Source organism: Tenrec ecaudatus, chromosome 4 (assembly GCF_050624435.1).
Source record: "Tenrec ecaudatus isolate mTenEca1 chromosome 4, mTenEca1.hap1, whole genome shotgun sequence".
NCBI lineage: Eukaryota > Metazoa > Chordata > Mammalia > Afrosoricida > Tenrecidae > Tenrec > Tenrec ecaudatus.
Genome location: NC_134533.1, coordinates 176,885,973 through 176,905,832, shown reverse-complemented (window position 1 = coordinate 176,905,832; position 19,860 = coordinate 176,885,973). Strand labels below are relative to the sequence as shown.

At 47.9% G+C, this 19,860-nt stretch overlaps 1 protein-coding gene across 2 annotated transcripts in view; it reads left to right on the top strand.

The window, feature by feature from the left end:
* FBXL2 (F-box and leucine rich repeat protein 2) overlaps nt 1-19,860 on the top strand; it is a 97,530-nt gene that overhangs the window by 63,019 nt on the left and 14,651 nt on the right. Inside the window, exons 3-12 of one of the 2 annotated variants that reach the window (XM_075547087.1) lie at nt 3,886-3,940; nt 4,201-4,275; nt 11,083-11,177; nt 13,828-13,896; nt 13,997-14,092; nt 14,257-14,383; nt 14,511-14,585; nt 16,207-16,337; nt 18,995-19,055; nt 19,694-19,738. In XM_075547087.1, coding sequence (XP_075403202.1) covers nt 3,886-3,940; nt 4,201-4,275; nt 11,083-11,177; nt 13,828-13,896; nt 13,997-14,092; nt 14,257-14,383; nt 14,511-14,585; nt 16,207-16,337; nt 18,995-19,055; nt 19,694-19,738 — 829 coding nt within the window. Of the gene's footprint in view, nt 1-3,885; nt 3,941-4,200; nt 4,276-11,082; nt 11,178-13,827; nt 13,897-13,977; nt 14,093-14,256; nt 14,384-14,510; nt 14,586-16,206; nt 16,338-18,994; nt 19,056-19,693; nt 19,739-19,860 lie in introns of those variants that run through there. The other variant, XM_075547088.1, reaches the window with a different exon arrangement.

Sequence of the window (19,860 nt, the reverse complement as noted above, 5' to 3'; positions counted from 1 at the left end):
AGATCAACCTGAAAGCAACTGAGGACTTTGTCAGCAAGAGAAATCCCAGGCGTTTCCATTGTTTATCGTTGTTACGATAATCTTGAAATTGTTTATGCTCACTGCTGCTTGAAAAAACAGTTGTTATTAGACCCATTGCTATACCTTACATGCTCATAGAAACACAAATATTACTATATTATCCCTCCAAAAAGAGTCATAGACCCTTATCTTTATGCCTTGTATATTACTTCCTATGTCCTAGCAATGGAAACTGGAGTTTGAAATTAAAGCACAGCACCAGTTGCATTGTTGTTACGAGGTGCTGTCAAATTCGTTTCCAACTCGGAATGGCACCATGTGACAGAATGTGGGTTTCCTAGACTGTAATCATTTTGGAACTAGATTGTCCACATCTTTCTGCAGAGTGGCTGGTAGGTTTGAACTACCAACCCTTTGGCTGAAATCCAAGTGCTTTAATCACCATACCACCGTGGCTCCTTCTAGTCACAGTGCCCTCTCAAATGAAATAATTTCTTTTTAAGTCTAACAAATTAATACAGGAGCTATATGCAGAACACTAAAGCCTCTGATGAAATAAATCAAAGGAACTCTACGTAAATAGAAATTACAAATTATATTGGGAAGACTCAGTATGGTTAAGATGTCATTCCCCACCTATACCCAATTTAATCTGTTGAATTAGTACAAACCCCAATCAAAATAAATTATTTTGTGCCTGTCAGTAAACTGATCTAATATTTAGATGGAAAAGTAGAAGACTCACAATAACCAGCACGGTAATGAAGAACAGACGCAGGACTGACAGGACCTGACTTCCAGACTTGCGGTAAAGCTGCAGCAATCAAGACTGTGACGATAGAAAGTAGACAAGGCAGTGGAACAGAAGCGCGTCCAGAAGTAACCCAAACCAGATTCGTAGTCCCGGCCAATTGTCGCTGATCTTTCACAAGAGCAAAGGCAATTCTAGGGGAGAGGGGAGTCTCTCAAGAAGTGACGTCGTAAGAATCCACATGCCAAGAAATAACCAAAAGAATCTAGATAGAGACCTTACAACTGTCACATCATTGAATGCACAGTTACCACAGAGCCAGCCATAACATGCAGAACTATACAACTTCTACAAGATAAGAACATCTAGATGGCTTTGAGTTGGCAATAGGTTTTCAGTCTTTAATGTTTCCGAATCAAAGACTTAATAAAACCATTTCAGTCACCAGTTTCACAAACAGTTATAGAAAGTTTATTGACATTGATAATGCTGATCGTAAAACTTAAGTGGGAGTTCAGAGAAGCAAGATAGCCCCAAGTAACCAATATTTGATGAAGGTGAACAGAATTGAAGGACTTGAAATCAAGATTATGAAGGCTCGTCATTAAAGTTAGGATCTTGTTGGCAGAAGGACAAGCAAACCAATGAGATAAAATGCCCACTCCAGAAGTAGTTCTCCTACCACGTAGCTATACACACTTACAACCTGGTGCTCCTGCAGTGCTCATCTCATGGAGGATGGGGTTGTTTGCGATAGGAAGCAATGTCCAGGAGAAAGTGTTTCGGAGGGACCAGACTCATCTTCCACTGCTGTAGCTTCTGCCGTTATTGTATCTATTGCCTGTATTCTAGGCTGTGTCGTTCCGGGCATTGACTTTATGCTCTGAAACTTGGTTTTGGACTTTGGTGTATGCTGCATTTTGGGCAGCTTGGAGTCCCGGCATTCCTACGTGCGTACGTCCATTGCCAAAGGAGATAGGGTAGGGGCAGGAGAGAGAAAACGGCACAAGCTGCCGCTGGCCTTTTCACTCAGTAACTATAACATTGGGTAATAAGCATGAGATGACAGATAGGAACTTCTGCCTGGTGATTCTTGCCCATGGTTCCTTGGAAATCTCCATGTGTCTTGGCATCATTCTTCCCCTGGGTCTAGAAGGTTCTCAGCACAGAGACCTGGGGTCCAAAGGACATCTCTGTTCTAGCTCCTCTTTCCTGGTGGTAGACAGATCCATCCCTCCATCTCTGCTTGCTTTTTCTTATCGCTTTTAAGATAAAAGATGATGTAGGCCACCTCACCCCACCCCCCAGGGAAATCACCTTTAGGTGGGGTCAAGGCTGTCTCCTGAGCAAGGGTGTTGCAATCGGCCCTAGTCCTCTTAAAGTTGATTGATCAGCAATCATCGTGGGCATGACTGCATTATTACATGACTGCCAAACTGGGCATTATGGTCCAGCCAAGGTGACACCTTTTGAGGGGATCCTCTCTAATCCATGATAGCTAATCGCTGTCAGCTGTTTTTATTATTATCAATGTTTCTATCACTAAGAAATAATAGAATATGTGGTTTCTCCATTTTACACAACCTTGAGGGATCTTCTAAGGGAATTTAGCTAATTCTGTTTTCACCTTCATTTTGTACGTGAGAACCAAACCCAGCATGTAATGTAATTCTACTGTCAGACTAGTTTCTTTTTCGCGACCTGCCAATCATTCTGGCTGGTTGGGGACTGGCTCTCTAACACACGTGCTGAACATTTGGAGCAAGAAACCTGTGAGTGGGGGAAAGATATTTCCCTTAGAGGCAGGCCTAAGAGATACCTTGAAATAGATTTCATACATGCACTTAAATATGCATATTTCAGCCACCTTCATTTTCCGAAGTACAAGATCGGCTAAGTCTTTGAAGGCCTGCCCTCTGTTTCCCACTAGAAGATGATGGGAACTCATGTTGTAGATTGGAATCCACGCTGTCACTACCTCTGTGGCACTGCTTGTGGGGATATTACCGTAGGCTTTATATTCCTGGTACATTGTATTGTTCCGCTAACCTTCACCAAGCCCAGGGACCTTTAACTTACCACTGGTTGTTACTCTGGAGACTTTCTGTCATCTCACTCCTGTGCTTCCACACACACAAACACAGGGCCAGAATTAAAATGCTATTCTTGTCCCTGACCTCAGCACAAAGCAAAGCCGCTCTGTTGTCAGCTGCTGCTCCACAGAGTGGAGGCGCATCTTGCTGTTTGTCATCAAGCCGTCAGCAGCCACTCCTCTCCTCCAGTGCCAGAGAAACTGGACCCAATCGGATCTGTGCTGGCTGCTGCTGCTGCCTCTGTGGAGTAATGGATGTCAACGATGTTTCTGATTGCTTTTCTCTGCTCTTGTTTTCCCCATCGCTCCCATCTCCTGTGGCTTCATAGATTTTGCCCAGGAAGAACTGGTCACTGACGGACCTTGCCAATCAGCTCTATCCTCTGCCCAGTGAACAAATGCATCCGTCTGAATAAGTTTTACCATTGAGCTTTCCTTGCCTGCGATACTTGGTTTGGTGTGTCTACCACTAAAAGGCATTTGTAGTATGTGTTAAGAGCTGTCGCCTGGCTCTGGGCCTGGGAGATTAGAGAGTTGGTCGTTGCATTTTGATATGCGATCTATCTTATGTCATAGGAATCCTGGTCGCATGTTGGCTAAGCATTCCGCTGCTAACTGAAAGGTCAGTGATTCAAACCCACCATTGACTCGGAGAGAAGGCAGGGGTGGCAGTCTGCATTGGTGAAGATTCCCGCACTCAGCTCTGGCAAACCTGGGGACAGTTCTCCTGCCGTGTCGCGTGGCCAGGAGTGCGGTCCCAGGCCAGTTCCTTTAAACAAGGTAAATGCCAGCAAAAGCTGAGTGCATCGCGCTTTTAAGAGGATTTGTGTACTGTCTAAAACATCTGAACCTGTGAATGGTTAGTGTTTCTCAGTGGTGATGTAACATCATAATGCATTGCAAATTGAGGAATCTTGAAAAAATGAGTATATTCAAGATGGCACACTAGGCTTTACCTTTCGAGTTATAAATATCCTGAAATATTAACATCATTTCATTTTTGTATTTTTCCCCCTTTTAGAATATTTTCCTTCTTGGACATAGTAACTTTGTGCCGATGTGCACAGATTTCCAAGGTAGAGTATTAGCTATGTTTTCTATCAACAAAACTAATACTTTATTAGGATGAGAATAGGTTTTGGTTCAAGCAAACAGTTAAAATTTTTATTATGTTATATTTAATATAGCCTGATATTATTTCATTTCCTCATTTTCTTATATCTGTAATAGAAGTTCTGAAATACAGAGATTGCGTCAAACTATGATTTATTTAACAGTTTCAATAATTATCTCTCTTTCTCCCCCCAATCCACCTTCTTTTACCCCCACCTCTCAGGCGTGGAACATCTTAGCTCTGGATGGAAGCAACTGGCAAAGAATAGACCTTTTCAACTTTCAGACGGATGTAGAGGTAAGCTCACTGTATGAAGCAGCAGTGGTTTGTTTAAGCTAAGTAAACTGTCCTCTTTTCTGCTTATTGTGCTTCGTTCACATATAATAGGTGCCAAGATGGAACAGAGAGGGGGGAATATTGGAAGATACTTACCTACTTCCAGGCCAAAATTCAGGGTGTATTTTATTTTTTACTGTATTAGTAAATATTAGTGTATTCCCCTCTTGTTTAAGATTTTAATTTGAGTTTCATCTCAACTTTTAAATCCTCCCACCTACACCATTAATAGTGCTTTATGCTAAAGTAACTCTTGACAAGTATGTAATTCAAAAGCTCCACGGAGACTTCAGATTCTGAATCAGTAATGGAGAAATAGCAGCAGCACAAGCCATGGAGTGAAGCGGGAGAGCTGACGTGTCCCCCGTCCTCTGCCACGCTTCTCCAGTGCCTACGTTTCAGCTCTATAAAATGAAGCAGTACTCTTTTTAAACATTTGCTAATGCTAAGATGCTGGAATACTAATCTGGAAAATATATGGATACCTACATTTAAGAGTGGTAACTTGACTAAATGAAAGTTTACTTTTAAGCCAGCTTTACTCTCCGCCTCAGTTACCTAGTAGGGAGTGGCTCTCAAGAGCAGAAATTCTATTTTCTCATATTTCTGGAGGCAAGAAGTCTGAAAGTTCAGAGCCTGGCTTTAAGGAGAGAGAGACCTGTCTATGTAGCTTCTAGTGCTGCTGGAAATTTTTGATGATTTTTGCTATCTGTCTTTCGTGTGCGCATGTGCGCACGCTGCTCCCCTTTTATGGCAAAGAAGTTATTAGGTTTAGAATCCACCCTATCCCGGTATGGCCTCCTTAACATAACCGAAGAAAAGTCCCAGTTTCCAAACAGGGTCGTATTTATAGATAGAGGCTTTAGGTTTTCAACACATACTGGGGGGTGGGGGTGGGCACAGTTCAATTCATTACACTATTAAATAACGAAATTTTCAACCTAAAAGGAAAAGAGGTAGAATAAAGAATATTTTACGTCATGCTGGTCTAAGGGTCTTGCGATTCTGAAGTTTATTATCTGCGCTGGGTTAACCTATGGACTTCTGGGTTTGCGAACTCAGTGACAGCAGCAGGGGCGCATTACAGCCCGGTTGGTTCTTCACGCAGACGGCGCTCCATGGGTGTTTGCCTGGGTGTCCTTTCTGTATCTGCCGCTCGTTGGGAGAACGAAGCAGCTGTCTGTCCCGGTACAGATCCATGGCCTTAGAAACCCTGTAGTGGCTGTGGGTTTAAGTTTGGTTTAGTACTTGAGGAACTTGGTTTAATGGTGAGATGGACTCATGCTAGGTACTTAACCAGGTATAACCTAGAAGAGTGAATGGCCAGGTGTAGAGGCCCAGCCCCTCTTTCTGTAGGTAATTTGGTAGATGAGGAGTTTCTGGTCCGCATCTTAAATTCGTAGAGCTGAACACCTCTAGCCAGTGGGCAGAGCAGGGCTTTTCCACCGTTGATGTTGGAAAACCCTGATTCTTCTCATTGTGGTGTCTGAGCTCAGAACGAGGCAAGAACCTCAGGGCTTCATACTCATAATAGAAAGACCAACTCCTCTAGTAACTAGTTTAGACTGGCGTCCGTCCCTGTATTAAGAATTCTTTCTTGCTTATTTCAGACTTAACAACAACGATGAGGGAGTCCCTGGGTGGTACCAAAGGAGTCATGATGGTGCTGTGGGTTAGGTGTCGGGCTGGTGACTGCACGGTCACCAAGTGCAAACCTACCAGCCGCTCTGAGAGAAAGAAGAGGCTGTCTGCTCCCATAAAGATCGTCAGCCCCGGAAACCTTGTATATTGTCGCTGTGACTTGGAATTGACTTGATGGCAGTAGGTTGGGTTTTGGGGGTTTGGGCTGACAGCTGGCTAAGCCCTGAACAGACTCTTGTCTACTGGCCAAAGGAGTCATTATGTTGAAATATCTGTTTCCCTTTTTCTGGTTTACTTTTGTGTCTCTTCAGTTCCCTTTGGACAGTTTTTCAAACTATAATTTTTTTAAGTTAGCAAAAAAATGTGATTTCAAGTAAAATTCTGTTATTTCAGAATGTCAGCTACTGACTGTCCGCTAGCTTCAGCTATGTGTGCACGCTGCTGAACTACTCAGGCATCCACCGCAGTGCTCCTCTGGGGGTCTGGGGCTCACCAACTGGGTTAAGAATTGCATCCAGTCTGGCCTAAGTCAAATCTTTAGTCCTCCTTATGAACTGGCACCTTGAATCTAGGCTGGGTCATGAACCAACTACTAGCGCCCCCATATCCTCGATATAAGATTCCATAGGCTCTGCTCTGGAAGGAGCACCGGATCTCAAAGAAGAGTTCTTTTGAAAGGAAATGGTGACTTATCAGACTGGTGACGAAGTGAGTGCCAAGGATCAGAATTCACATAGTAGCAGGTAAGCACTGTAGTATGTGTATTAATTTAAAGGAGCCCTACTGGTGTCATTGTTAAAGCACTCAGCCACAAGCCAATAAGTCAGCGGTTCAAGCCCACCAGCTGCTCTGGAGAAGAAAAATCTGACAGTCTGCTTCCATAGGAGCGCAGTGATGGCACTCCTGGGGCGAGTCTACTCTGCCCTAGAGGCTCTCTGAGCCAGCATCAATTTGGCAGTTACAGTTGTGATTTTGTGTGTGTGTGTGTGTGTTGACTTAAAAGCCCTAACTCCAGGTCCAGGGTGCCCTTGCGATCACTCCACTTGGCGCTCGGCAACAAGTAGGGTCAGTTTTCTTTCAAAATAAGAAAGTATGGAGGCGAGGTTCAGTGTGCCTGTGCTGATGGACGCAAGACGGCAGACAGTGTGGAACTGAAGACCAGAAAGTCCAGAGAATGCGGCTGCTAGCTGGGAACCAGCACAGGCGAGCGATCCGGAGCAGAGTTGTTGGCTTCTCTTGGCTGTGGATCCTGAGCTGAGTCTGTTTCTGAGGATATCCTCAGCCAGTGGCAGCAAGGTGATCAAACTGCCCCACTGCCTGCCCTTGCATCCCCTTCCAACCCTGAGGACACGGGCAGGGCGGAGGTGGGTACTGAGAGCATGCATGGCTGTATAGCCCCCTCAAGGGAAGTGAGCAACAGGATTGTATTTGATCGTGGATGGTGTAAGACGTGGCAAAAAGAAGGGTTCCTGGGGGTGGGGGTGGGGGAGGGAGGGGATAGCGGGGAGCTGTTATCAAGGAATGCAAGAAGAGAGAAAATGTTTTGAAACGTGGTAGCAGTTGTACAATACTGCTTGACGTGATTGAACATGAAATGGTACGACATCTGTAAGAGCTCTCAGTCAAGCGGTTTTTAAAGCAGCCACCCCTAATTCCTGGGACAGATGAGGCTTTCTGCTGCTGGGAAGCTCTGCAGGCTTGGAGACGCACAGGGCAGTTCTGCCCGGCCCTGTGGGGTCGACATAAGTCAGCATTGGCTTGATGGCTATGAAAGCGATGCCTCTGGATGATTGATAATGTTCTCTAACATCAAATGACAGTGTTTCCTCTAAGGTAAACCACACACACGCGCGTGCGCACACACACACACACACCCCATACCCCCCACACACACACCCCACACACACACCCCCGCACACACCCCACACATACACACACACACACACACACACCCCACACACACACACACACCTCATAGGTGCAGGAGTGGATTAGGGGCTTATACTTAATTCTAGTCCCAATCTAAGAGCAATCAGATCTTATGATGTGGTCCTGCTGGATGCTCACCCTCATGAAGAGATCACTGAAGATACGGGTGCATAACAAAGTGTGGTGAAGGAACTAGATGGTGCCCAGCTATCAGAAAGAAGAGCGAATAGTGTCTGGAGTCGTAAAGGCTTGTTTTCAAACAAATAGCCATCTAAATGAAGGGTCAACTAAGTCCACGTGGAAGAAGCACACCAGCCTGTACGATCCAAAGATTGTAAATAATACAATCCAAGTCTAAAGGAGGGAATGGTATCAGATCTTAGATTGTCAACACCTCGTTTGCAGAAGATTGTGGATGACAGTGGAAGCCCAAAACCCATTTGCAGGGTCCACACCTGGAATTAGCCTCTGGTGAATCCTTTCCGAACATAGTTCAGGGGTGTGAAAAGCTCAGTTGTCAGCCAGAGAGCACTGGAAAGGCAACTGTGGCAGACATAGGTCAAATGTGATATCACTTGATCTCCTTGAGACCCATTTTGAAGCTGTTTCCATTTTTGTTTTAAGTGAAGGGGAAGTACATGTAGATGAAGCCCCGGTGAACCTCTGACCATGCACCAGGGATGTGACTGGCCTTGCATGCAGACGGCATTGGAGGCTGGATCGTTGCAGATGCTGCAATTAGGCTAAGATCGAGAGCATCCTATCATCTGATCCTCCTGTTGGTCCATTTCAATTTGTCCCAGTTTTTAGTACTTTCTGTTTTCTTTTTGATTGGGGTTTCTATCTGTTTTCCTGTTCTTCTCGTTAGGTTTGTTGTGTTGTTTGTTTGTAATGTTTTTGTGTACATGAAGCCCAGGATAAGTGAGTCTACAGAGAGAGTAACTGGGTGGACTGAGGGGACGGGGAGCTAGGAACGATGAGCACAGACTGAAGAGGACGCTCTAAAACTGATGGTGGGGCTCGTACAGCTCTTCTCGATGTGGTTGAGCTGCTGAGTTGTATGATATGTAAATCACATGCAAGTGAAAATTTGAAGAAAAAATATTAAAGCCCTAATTTCTGTGAACAGAACAAAGGGAATACTGCATGCTTTAACATGGGAGAAGATATGTGTCAGGGTTCGATCCTTTCACAATACGTAGTCTGTAGGCTGATACTTTCAACAAGGGGTGACCCAGTATCTGCAATAACAGGCTCAGAAATAACAGCAGTTGGGAGAACGGCGCAGGACCGGACAGTGTTCCATTCTGTTCGAAGTAGAGTTGCTATGAGTTGGTGCCAACTTCAAGGCACCCGCCTGACCACAGAGCAATTTCCCAGGGTTTAAAGACCTATCTTGGATCTTACCTTTCTCTGAACCCTTCATTCTCAAGTGTGCAACTACACCCTGATGTCCGGGAAATAGGTTCAGAACCAGCCACTTTCTTACTGCACAGTGCAGCCCGAGGAAGCTGGGACTTGCGTAAGGCTGGGACAGAAGAAAAACGTATTTCCCACCCACCGCGATAGAAAAGTGGTGAGGCCGTACCCTGTCACAGATGGAACGTCCGAAATCTTGATGGTTTCCATGGGTTGCTGAACATATGGGTGTTTTTGGAGGGTTTGTTTCCTGTGTTTCTTGGTTGGAAACAGTGGAGCAGAGAATGTTGTCATTCAAAAAAAATTTAAATACAAGAAAGTCTCAAAAGTAAAGGAATCGAAAGCGAATGAACGTGGCGGACTGGGAAAGGAGGCACGCACTGGCTGCTCTGTGCACAGACATGGCTCAGGGTTCTGACTGTTGTCCTAGTTACTTAACGATTTTATTTTGGATTTCCAAGTCCTTTTTTTTTTAATGACAAAGATTTATTTGACAGTTGCCTAAAATTTTGTGTCCAACAGTAACTGTTAGGGAATACGCAAGTAAACCTGAAGAAATGCCACCAGCGGTATCAGCTAGCTTTTTGGCTGGATTCTGAGGTAAGCTGGCTGGACAGGACTGTGAGCCAACACTGCGGATCTGACAGGTTGCTTGGCGCCAAGACGGCTTGTTTCCCAAGTGAGGAGAATAGTATCTTAAAAAAAAAATAAATAAGAGAGCCGCCCTTTTCAATGCCCTCCCTGTGGGAGGGAGTAAAAGGGGTCTCGTGAAGAGCACACCAACTTTTCAATCACACAGACCTGTTAAGACCCCCAGCTCCACACAAAAGGGCAGCCCAGCACAATTGAACCATTGGGCTTTCTTTTTTTGAAAAGTGAAAGGTAATACACTCTTATGAGGTTGTCATGAATATTAAATGAGCACTAATAGGTATGAGAAAGTGCTAAAATTAGACCTTGAAAGGTGAGAGCGCTTAGTCAATGTTCATGTTTGTTTCCTTTAATACTTCTGCCAGTGTCCAGCAAAGGTTCCTTTTTCAAAGAAAAGGTGCTTAAACAGAGGACTACTTGTGTATTATAGCTACATGCTCTTCAAGTACTAAGTAGCATTTCCTTAAGCAGCCTGTGTCCCCAAAGCTGAAGTTCCTGATTGGTGGCCAGAGCTCTGGGTCCTGTGCAGGGCCACCTAGCCCCTCAGGGCTAGGCTTGTAGGATGAACACACAGTTGCTCTGGGTTTAGGTCTGGGCTTGGCTGTTTGTTTTAGAATGCTAGTTGAAGATGTCTTTGAGATCTTACAGGCCCAGTGTACAGAGTAGGAATACAGTTGAGCCTGCTGGAGGAACTTTCAGACGATCTTCTGTCACACCTGAAAACACAGGCCCTGGGTTACAAACCTCCAACATAGTTACTGGCCAGGCTCCTCAGCCTCGTCTCGTAACAATGCGAAGTCTACACCATCGTGTTTATAATGACTAATAATTGCGACTTGGCCTTGCACGTCAACGTGATCATCACTGTGTTACGTTAAAAATGGTCAATGTGTTCCGATGTGTTTAATGGTTTTTTTGCATAGAAGGGTACACTGAATACTAAGACAAACACACGACGAGCTACCCACACCTATCTGTTCTGATCTAAGTACAAATGTGACGGAAAGACATTCTTGGTAATGGAACTCACTCATAATCTGGGGACTGCGTCTATGTTCAGCTCCTAAATGCCGGGTTATGTTGCTTTTAGACAGAAAAACACTACCCTTTCTCACTTTCTGATTGAAGGGCCGTGTGGTGGAAAATATCTCGAAGCGATGCGGTGGGTTCCTGCGGAAGCTCAGCTTGCGAGGCTGCATTGGTGTCGGGGATTCCTCCTTGAAGTAAGTCAGACTGCAGCTCCGTAGAACCAGCCAGAGCCCACACTCTCCTCCTGCAGGGTGTCTGGGCAGTGTAGGTATTCCTTCAACAGTATGGGTTGAGCCCCCAGGACACCAGGCATGAGGCTGCTAATCTCAGAAGTTGGCAGAACAAAGCCTCCAGCTCAGCGCCTGAGAGCGGCCGGGGTGAGGCTGTGTGCGCTGTAAAGATCCCCAGGCGGTTCACTAACTTCGGGGTGAGCAGTCCCGTGCTTCACCCTTCACACCTCCCAGGGATCCCTAGGGGTTGGGTTATCACAGCCATTTACCACAGTCTTCCTGAAATTACACTGCTTACCACCACGTTTCCCCCTCATTGCTGCTGTCAGAGATTAGCTCTGCGTGTTCTAGACTCCATTTTAAAGCAGTCAAGTATTATAAAGAGATTCAAATAGTACCTAAAAAAATCATACACGGCCACGTGTGTACCGTTTCCAGTATTCGTCATTCCTTGGTCCCTGCACACACGTTCTTTCTGTCTTCTTGAAGGACTGCCCCTTGCTTGATCACTTCTTGTAGCCCTAGGAGCCCTGGTGGCCCCGGAGTTCGTGTCCGGCTGTTAACTGGAAACAGCTGGCCGTCCCAACCACAGTGGCTCCATGGGAGACCGATGTGGCAGTTTCACAAGGGCAGTTCCACCCGGTCTTTCAGGTTGCTAAGCCGAAATCGAGAAGACAGCAGTGCATTTTGATCCTGTAGCTCACTCTGCAGGTGCTGTCTTCCTGCAGCGTTTGTTCCTTAGGAAAAGTCCTTTTCATTGCATTTTTGAAAGATATTCCACATTGACAGGTTTTTGTTTTTTAATTTCTGTATTTAAAGATACTGTCCAATTCTCTTTATTTGATAGTTACCAATGAGAATGCTACTCCTCTGTCAAAGTGTGTATGTGGATCCGGTGGCGTTGTAAGCATCTCAGCGCTGGCTGGGGTCTCTACGTGGCTTCTCTGGCTCCAGGGGTCTGGTTGCATCAGGGTAGTTCCATGTGGCTTCTGCAGCTCGCAGGGTGTAGCGTCATGTGTCTTCTCAGTAGTGTGTCTCTCAGGGAGTGATGAGAGAGAGAGAGAGAGAGAGAGAGAAGTGTCTCCTGCCTCCAAGGAGGAAAATACAGGAGTTCCCAGAATCCTCGGGGGAAGGCCATGCCCACACAGAGGCCTCATTGGCTATGACCTGATTGACAGACTAGACTATACCCCATTCACTCTTAATCCTCTCAAGTCCCCAAATGACATCAGATTATGTAGCTACCACACTCCCTCTCCCCGCTCGTCTCCTCTCTTTTAGATAATTTCCGTTGCTGTGGCTTCAAGCTCATTAACCTTTTCTTCCACAAGGTCTAGTCTGCTGTTAATCCTGTTCATTAATCTTTTCCTCTTAGCCACTGTGGTTTTCACATCTGAAATATCTATGTCACTTCTGTGTCAGTTCTAGTGGATTGAAAAGTGCCTTCCTTGTGGATAGATTGTTTTCTTTGCATGGAGGTTTTTGGTTTGATGCCTGACCATGTACGTTTTACTTTATTAAGTCGTCGGTGTTTCTGTATTTGTATCATAATTCTTAAGTTTTGTTCTGGGATTTAGTTAAACTAGGAGTAATTCCTTTTAGATTTTGCTTTTAAGATTTCTGAGGGGAAAGTGGGGTGGGGGTTTGTGACATAGAACCAAAGCCATAGTCAGTCTGTGCTCCACTCCCCTCCCAGGGCGCCATAAGCCACGGGGCCCTCCTCCACTCTAGTTGGTGGGCATGGGCGCTATTCCTGATCCCAGGTGAGCCCTGGCTGGTGTGCCCTCCAACACCTCGGTGGTTCCTTTCCCAGCCTTGAGTGGATTTCTCTCAGCAGGACTGAAGTCGGAGGGGAGCCTCCACAGGGCTCTGTGGTTCCCTCCACTCTGACGACAATGTGCTCTGCTGACTCTAGCTGCCTTGCTGTCTCACGACAGCTCTAGCTCAGCACAGCGTCCACCGGCCCCTCCGCCACACAGAGTGGAGGGACAGATAAGCGTGGCCAGGGTTAGGAGACCTTTGACTAGTAGCAAGAGTCAGGGTTGATCTTGTCCGCTGTGTTGCAGCTGTAGCTCAGGAAGCTGCAGATGCCACCAGGCAGCCCTGGCTGGGTACACTGCACTGAGTGGCAAATGGGGGATGTTGGGTTCCCCTTCTGGCTTTGCTACCAACCCCCAGACCATTGGGGAAATTGCCTTTCCGGCTTTCTCCCCGCCCTCTCTGGTGGTCTTGACATTGAGGAAGTACTCACTAAATCCATGGCTAGAAATGGTTTCTCAAAATCATCACTGGTAACCAAGTGATGGCTCAACACCGTACAAGAAAGATGTGGTCCTCTCACGTCTGGTTGTTCTCTAGAGGGGCAAGAACAGAGAGCAGGTCCTCCGTTCTCGGAAGACTCACCGAGGTGTGGATGAAGAGGGGTCTGGACCCAGGGAGCCGGTGTGGTGCTCAGCCGTCTCCTGGGAACTTCCTCAGAGAGCGGACTGCAGGGAGACCAAGGCCCCAGCCTGGAGGAGCCCTGTCTGGGTGCGGACACATGCCCTCTGGTGGTGGCATAGTGCCTTGCACCTCTCCTGAGGGAGTTTGAAATAAAAGTGGCTTCTCGTTTCAGGACCTTTGCACAGAACTGCCGAAACATCGAACACCTAAACCTCAATGGGTGCACCAAAATCACTGACAGGTAAGGAATGTGGATCAGTCTGGAGACCAAAGAGCCGGGGGGAGCGTGAGGAGGAAGACACACGGTTGAAAATATCTTTAGTTTGTCTGCTTTTTCGCAGCACGTGTTATAGCCTTAGCAGATTCTGTTCCAAGCTGAAACATCTGGATCTAACTTCCTGTGTGTCCGTCACAAACAGCTCTCTGAAAGGGATCAGGTAAGAGCACCTGCAGTGTGTGCACAGGAGAAACAGCTGCCCAGCGGTGAATATGGGATGGTCCTCACAGTCCCTCTGGGGCAGGAAGTGGGTGGCGAGGGCAGGTCACACGGGTGCCCTTCACCCTGAATTAGCTGGACCCCTGGGTTCTGTTGTTCTCTCAGCGAGGGTTGCCGAAACTTAGAGTACCTGAACCTCTCGTGGTGCGATGAGATCACGAAGGACGGCATCGAGGCCCTGGGGCGAGGCTGCCGGGGCCTGAAGGCTCTGCTCCTGAGAGGCTGCACTCAGGTACCGAGCGGTCCACACAGCTGTGTCCATCCTGTTCTTCTTGGAATGCCCCCTTCCCCCCCCCCCCAATACCACCTCCACTTCCCTCACCTGGATTCCTTTTCTCTCTTTGCCTCTGTCCACTCAGTTAGAGGACGAAGCTCTGAAACACATTCAGAATTACTGCCATGAGCTCGTGAGCCTCAACTTACAGTCCTGCTCAGTAAGTAGCCTGCCTCCCCTCTGAGCACCGTCCGCTCGGGAATCTGCTCCAGGCACCACCATGAGCCCCTCTGGCAGGGGAGAGGTGATCGGCAGTGTACCCTGTGTCATCTATTCATTGGCCACAGGATGAAAACACAACAACAAAAGGCATTATTACACTAGGCACCTAGCCTCTGACCTTCCCCTGGAGAGAATGTCAATAGCATCGAGTGTTGGGACAGAAGACAACAATGTGGGGACACCAGTCCCCAACTAGCCGTAACACCTGCCCGATTCACAAGAAGGTCTGAAGGCCGATTTTTTTTCTCCACTTACAAAGTGAGGTTGATGATAACCCTCACATTTTCTCAGTGGGTCAAAAATGGCAGTTGGTTGTGAAAATACTCTGAGAATTAAGTGATGTTTACAGAAGCACGGAGGACCTTGGCCTGTGAGCAACAGGCCCTCCCCCTTCTCCACGATTGCCAACAGTGGCCACTGAAGCCCATCTCTGCCCCGTGCTGCTCTGGGACTTCTCCAAGGGAACCCCAGTCCCTGTGCTCAGCTTTTAATGAACAACTCAGGAATGTAGGGTCTCTGGTGGGTGGGAACCCCTTTCTGGCTTAATTGTGACCTCTTGACCACACAGTTCAAAACAACTGTGGGTGAGATAGTGGTAGATGGCTTAAGGTGCACGTGAGCATATATTCCTACTTGAATTGGTGTGTTTAAGATATTATTTTGACCTTTATGGCTAACTTTGGAGAATTGTATGCATTTATCAGTAATATAGTGATTGATATCATTTTCCTATTTTTCAAAACATAAGGAAATATTTACATTTATAGGTACTATATTATTACTTTAAATATTTTATATGATAGTTATCTAGTAATGTAGAACAAGCATTAACTTGTAGAACTTGAGTCCAAAGATAACCATTTAACGAGGTAAGCCTTCCTGAGATCTAAATTTCATCTGATCGTTAGCATACCCTTTATGGATTAGTCCTTTTTTAAAAAAATCAAATCTGTATCTGTTTTGATACCTGAGGAGAAAAATGAGATGTTATACTTTCCGTTAGTAATACAAGAATATTTCCAAGTTGCTCAGAGGAAAAGTCCCTGCCCCACTCTACTCTTTATTTTGTTTAGATCAGCAGTTCTCAACTGGTGGGCTGCCACCCCTTGCTGGGCGGGGGGGCTTGAACGACCCTTTCACAGGGGTCGCCTAAGACCGTCGGAAAACACATATTTCTGACAATCTTAGGAACCGAGACACCGCTCCTTTATCCGTCTCCAGGCGGTCCGCCCACATGCAGAGATGCTGGTCTGGTGAGAAAGAAGCTATCTCAACCTTCACACTGACGTTGGCTTTTTACACACACTTTCACACAGTCGCCCGATTCATCACAGTAGCAGAATTGCAGTTATGAAGTAGCAACGAAAATGATTCTATGGTTGGAGGGGTCACCACAACAAGAGGAACTGTAGGAAAGGGTCGTGGCATGAGGAAGTTTGAGAACCACTGGTTTAGATGATCAGGGTAGTTTGCTTGGTAGCAGACATCCTAAACAGCTGACCAATGGTCAAATCGGTGTTTTCAGAGCTGGCGTTTTAACCATGTGTCGTTTCTCCCAGCACATCACGGACGAAGGCGTGCTGCAGATCTGCAGGGGCTGCCACCGGCTGCAGGCTCTCTGCGTGTCCGGCTGCAGCAACCTCACAGACGCCTCTCTCACAGCCCTGGGCCTGAACTGCCCGAGGCTCCAGTGAGTACCCGGGCTTGCTTTCCCCGTACTGCTCAGAGCTGGTGGGACTTGGAGCGTGGCTGGGCTGACCAGGAGGGCTTTCTGGAGGAAGTGGCCTTGAAGGATGCGCAGGAGAGGAAAAGCCGGCCAGCAAATGAACTAGGTGATGGCGAGGATGGCGATGTTGGCTTTTGCTGGGGGTGGGAAAGGCCGCTCCAGGGGTGCGCCCAGAGCGTAGGAGCTCTCCTCCACCTTCATTTCCAGAACGCAGTTAAAGGGTTGTTGATACACTGGAAAAAAGGTCATGCTAATGAGCAATTGGTGTAGAAGCTTTGAGGGGGAAACTTAAATTTCTGTGTAATCTTTCTACCCAAAATACCATCGAAACTAAAAATTAAAAGGGACATCATCCTTCAGACTGCCAAATACATGCCACCTGCAGCTTTGGGGCATCCGTGCAAGTGACAGACTAGTCATCTGACCACGAGGATGGGCGCCTTGCTCACCATCCCGGTAGGAGAGCCACAAACCCAGGAACCCACACTACCCCTTAACTTCAGCTCAGCTGTTGGCGCCCGTTGTCTTTTGGACTCAGAAACTTGCCGGAACAACTCACGGAATTCTCAGAGATGATACCATCCTTACGGCTACCGGTTTATTACAGTAAACATGACGCAAAAGAGGCTTGGGGCAACATCTTCAAAGTTGCTTGATAGGGAGCTGTGTGTCACCAGGGATGGGCCACCTCCTGAAAGCAGCTGTCCTCCTCAGCCAGGCAGCTCTCCGCCTCAGTGTCCAGGGGCTTGATCAGCCAGCGCCACCTGAGGCGAGCTGATGTTGACCGCCCAAATGACTTTCCTGGTCGTGCCACCTGTGTCGGCCCCTTTCACACACCCACCAGGTAGCAGGAATTTCCATATGTGACCTGGAAATCCTAGACCAATGCACCTGTTATTTCCTGGGTAATTTTCCTGGAGCCACAGGCAAAGGCCACCTTTATTATTAGGGTGACACTAGATTACTGAATCCTCAGTGGTCCCCACTCTCCTTTCTTTACATGCTGTTGAAAACTGGGCATCTGATTAGTATTAAAATATGGGGACTCTGGGGACCGGATTCTTCCCTTTCCCCAAAGTTGGTTTGCTTCAGTTTCGGGGCTTTGTTTGTTTCTGATTTGTGTTTTGTTAGGGTTGTTTTGGTTTTTTTTGGTGGTGGTGGTTGTAGTTACTTGTAGTTGCTGAATGAATTTCTTTTACTCGTTTTTCAATTCTACATGTGTGTTGTTTGTAGCCGCTGGAATTACGGTCCTATTAGCTTGCCGTAGTGACCTAGTGATATGAACAGAGATTGTCCTCAAGCCCTGGACAGAAATGGCCTCGCCTTTGCAGTTGATCTCTGTGGGCGGGCGGGTGCGTGCCTGCAGTTTAGAGCTCCGCGTCGTCCTTTGCTTCCTGCGGAAGGCCGCTCCAAGATGACTGAGGCCTTGGCAGTTACTTTTTGAGTGTGAGCAGAGCCCTGGGTACGTGTGTGGTCTTCTAAATCCCATGAACCCGCAGGAGCTCTTCAGCGTCGTCCTTCCTCAGCCGTCTTCTGTCTTAGTCTTTCTTTACAAATGTCGGGTTGTCTATTTATCCCTGGTGCGCACCCTCCCCACCAGGTGGTCATGGCCTTCACTGGGTTTTAACAATGCCTCTGAGCTGTCCTTCAAGGGGTGCCCAGAGAGGTCAAACCTAAGTTTTGTGGCAACAGAGTCCTCATCGGTCCCTCGGTACCAGGAGCCTGCACCAAGAGTGCCCCCTTGTCTTCAAGGTTTCCACAGGGCTGGAGCGTGGGCATGGTGCCGGGATCAAGTGAGAACACAAGAGCGCTCTGACCCAAACGCAGAATTAGTGTGTATTTTTTGTTAATTGCTTTGGTGGCAGGACAGCCTCTTAGGTTCTCCCCCCTTTCCCTGATAGGAAGTGTCCGGTACGAAGTGTCTGTTCCGGTGTGCCCCCCGCCCCCCACGGTGGTGTAACTCTCCTGTTAGAGAAGACGGGAGCTCTTACTCATCTCTCCCCTCAAGGAATGGGAGCGAGGGAGGGTCTGAGAGGAGGTCCACGTGCTTGATCTGATGGAGTGTCTGACTGGAAATGTCATGGATTCATTCATCCATCCCTGTTAAGTATGGGCACGTGAGAATCGCGGTAACTCCTGGTTTTTGCTGGCTAGAGAAGTATTTAGAAACAAAAATCATATGCTGATGTTGTGGGGGGAAATCTAGATTTGTTGTCCAAACTTTGGATTGGCCTGGGGGCAGGTCACATTCCTCTCTAGGCGCTCTTCTGCCCATCGGGGACAGTGTTTGTATTTACGACAGTTCCACGAAGGGATCCCGTGACTGAAATGTTGTAATCAGTGGCATCACCCAATTCCTTGTAATAGTCGCAAGTGTAAACATTGCCCCAAATGGGTCAATGTCATTGAAATTCACCTGTAGAAATTGTTGCCTTGGTGTATTTCAACAATGAGATAAAATAATCAGTATGAAGATATTTAAAATGTGCATTCTGGGAGGGGGCGTGGAGCATCCTGTCCGAGCGGTGTTGGGTGTGGCACAGCATGGCGTTTGTGTCTTCACCATTAACCAGCCGGTCCTTTTTCTTGCCCGCATCCCCCCCCCTTCCCCCACCCACCAGGATCCTGGAGGCTGCCCGATGTTCCCATCTGACTGACGCAGGCTTTACACTTCTAGCTCGGGTAAGGCATATATTTTACAAAGCAAAACCAAACTCTAACTCCTCCCTGATTCCAAGAGCGTGGACCGATGTTGACAGGTGCCCTGTAGAACAGAGCCCCCGTGGGGCGCGGGGTTTGCTCCAGTGATTGAGAAGGAATGTGAGGCGGCCGACGGCCACGCGAGAGCCTCCCTCGGGCAGCCGGGGCCCTTCCTCAGACGGCCCTCCACCTGACCCCTGGGCTGCTCCGTGCGGGCGCCTGCTGCTCTGACAGCGGTGCCCGGCACATGCCAGTCAGGCTGGAGCCCCGCTAGCCTGCCGCCAGGATGCGCCTGTCACCCTTTCTCCTGCCCCCCCCCCCACCCGCCTGCTCGGCAGGAGTCAAGCTCCATGCCCACGTGGGCACCACCGGGAGGGGCAGGCACCTGCCTTTCTGGGTGGAGAGAGGGTGATGCAGCCCCGGGCAGCCCTGGCCTCGTTTGCAGACACAGTGTGACCCCCAGGTCCCTCCGGCGCAGAACTGCCGCACGGGCTGGCGTAGCACAGGACACAGTGGGATGGACGAGGACAGGGTCACTGGGCCAGCCCTCTGAAGGCCAGGGCGAGCCCCGAGTGTGGCCCTGACCTGCACCCCGGGGGGTTTTGCGGGGGCTCTTCCAGAACTGTCACGGCCTGGAGAAGCTGGATCTGGAAGAGTGCGTGCTGGTGAGCGGCCGACAGCGCCCGCGGCCTGAGGAGGGCGGGGCCACAGCGGAACGGGAGCAGAGATGGTCACGGTCACGAGGACGTGTTTGCCAGTTTAAAACAAAGGCGGGGCGGCTTTTATG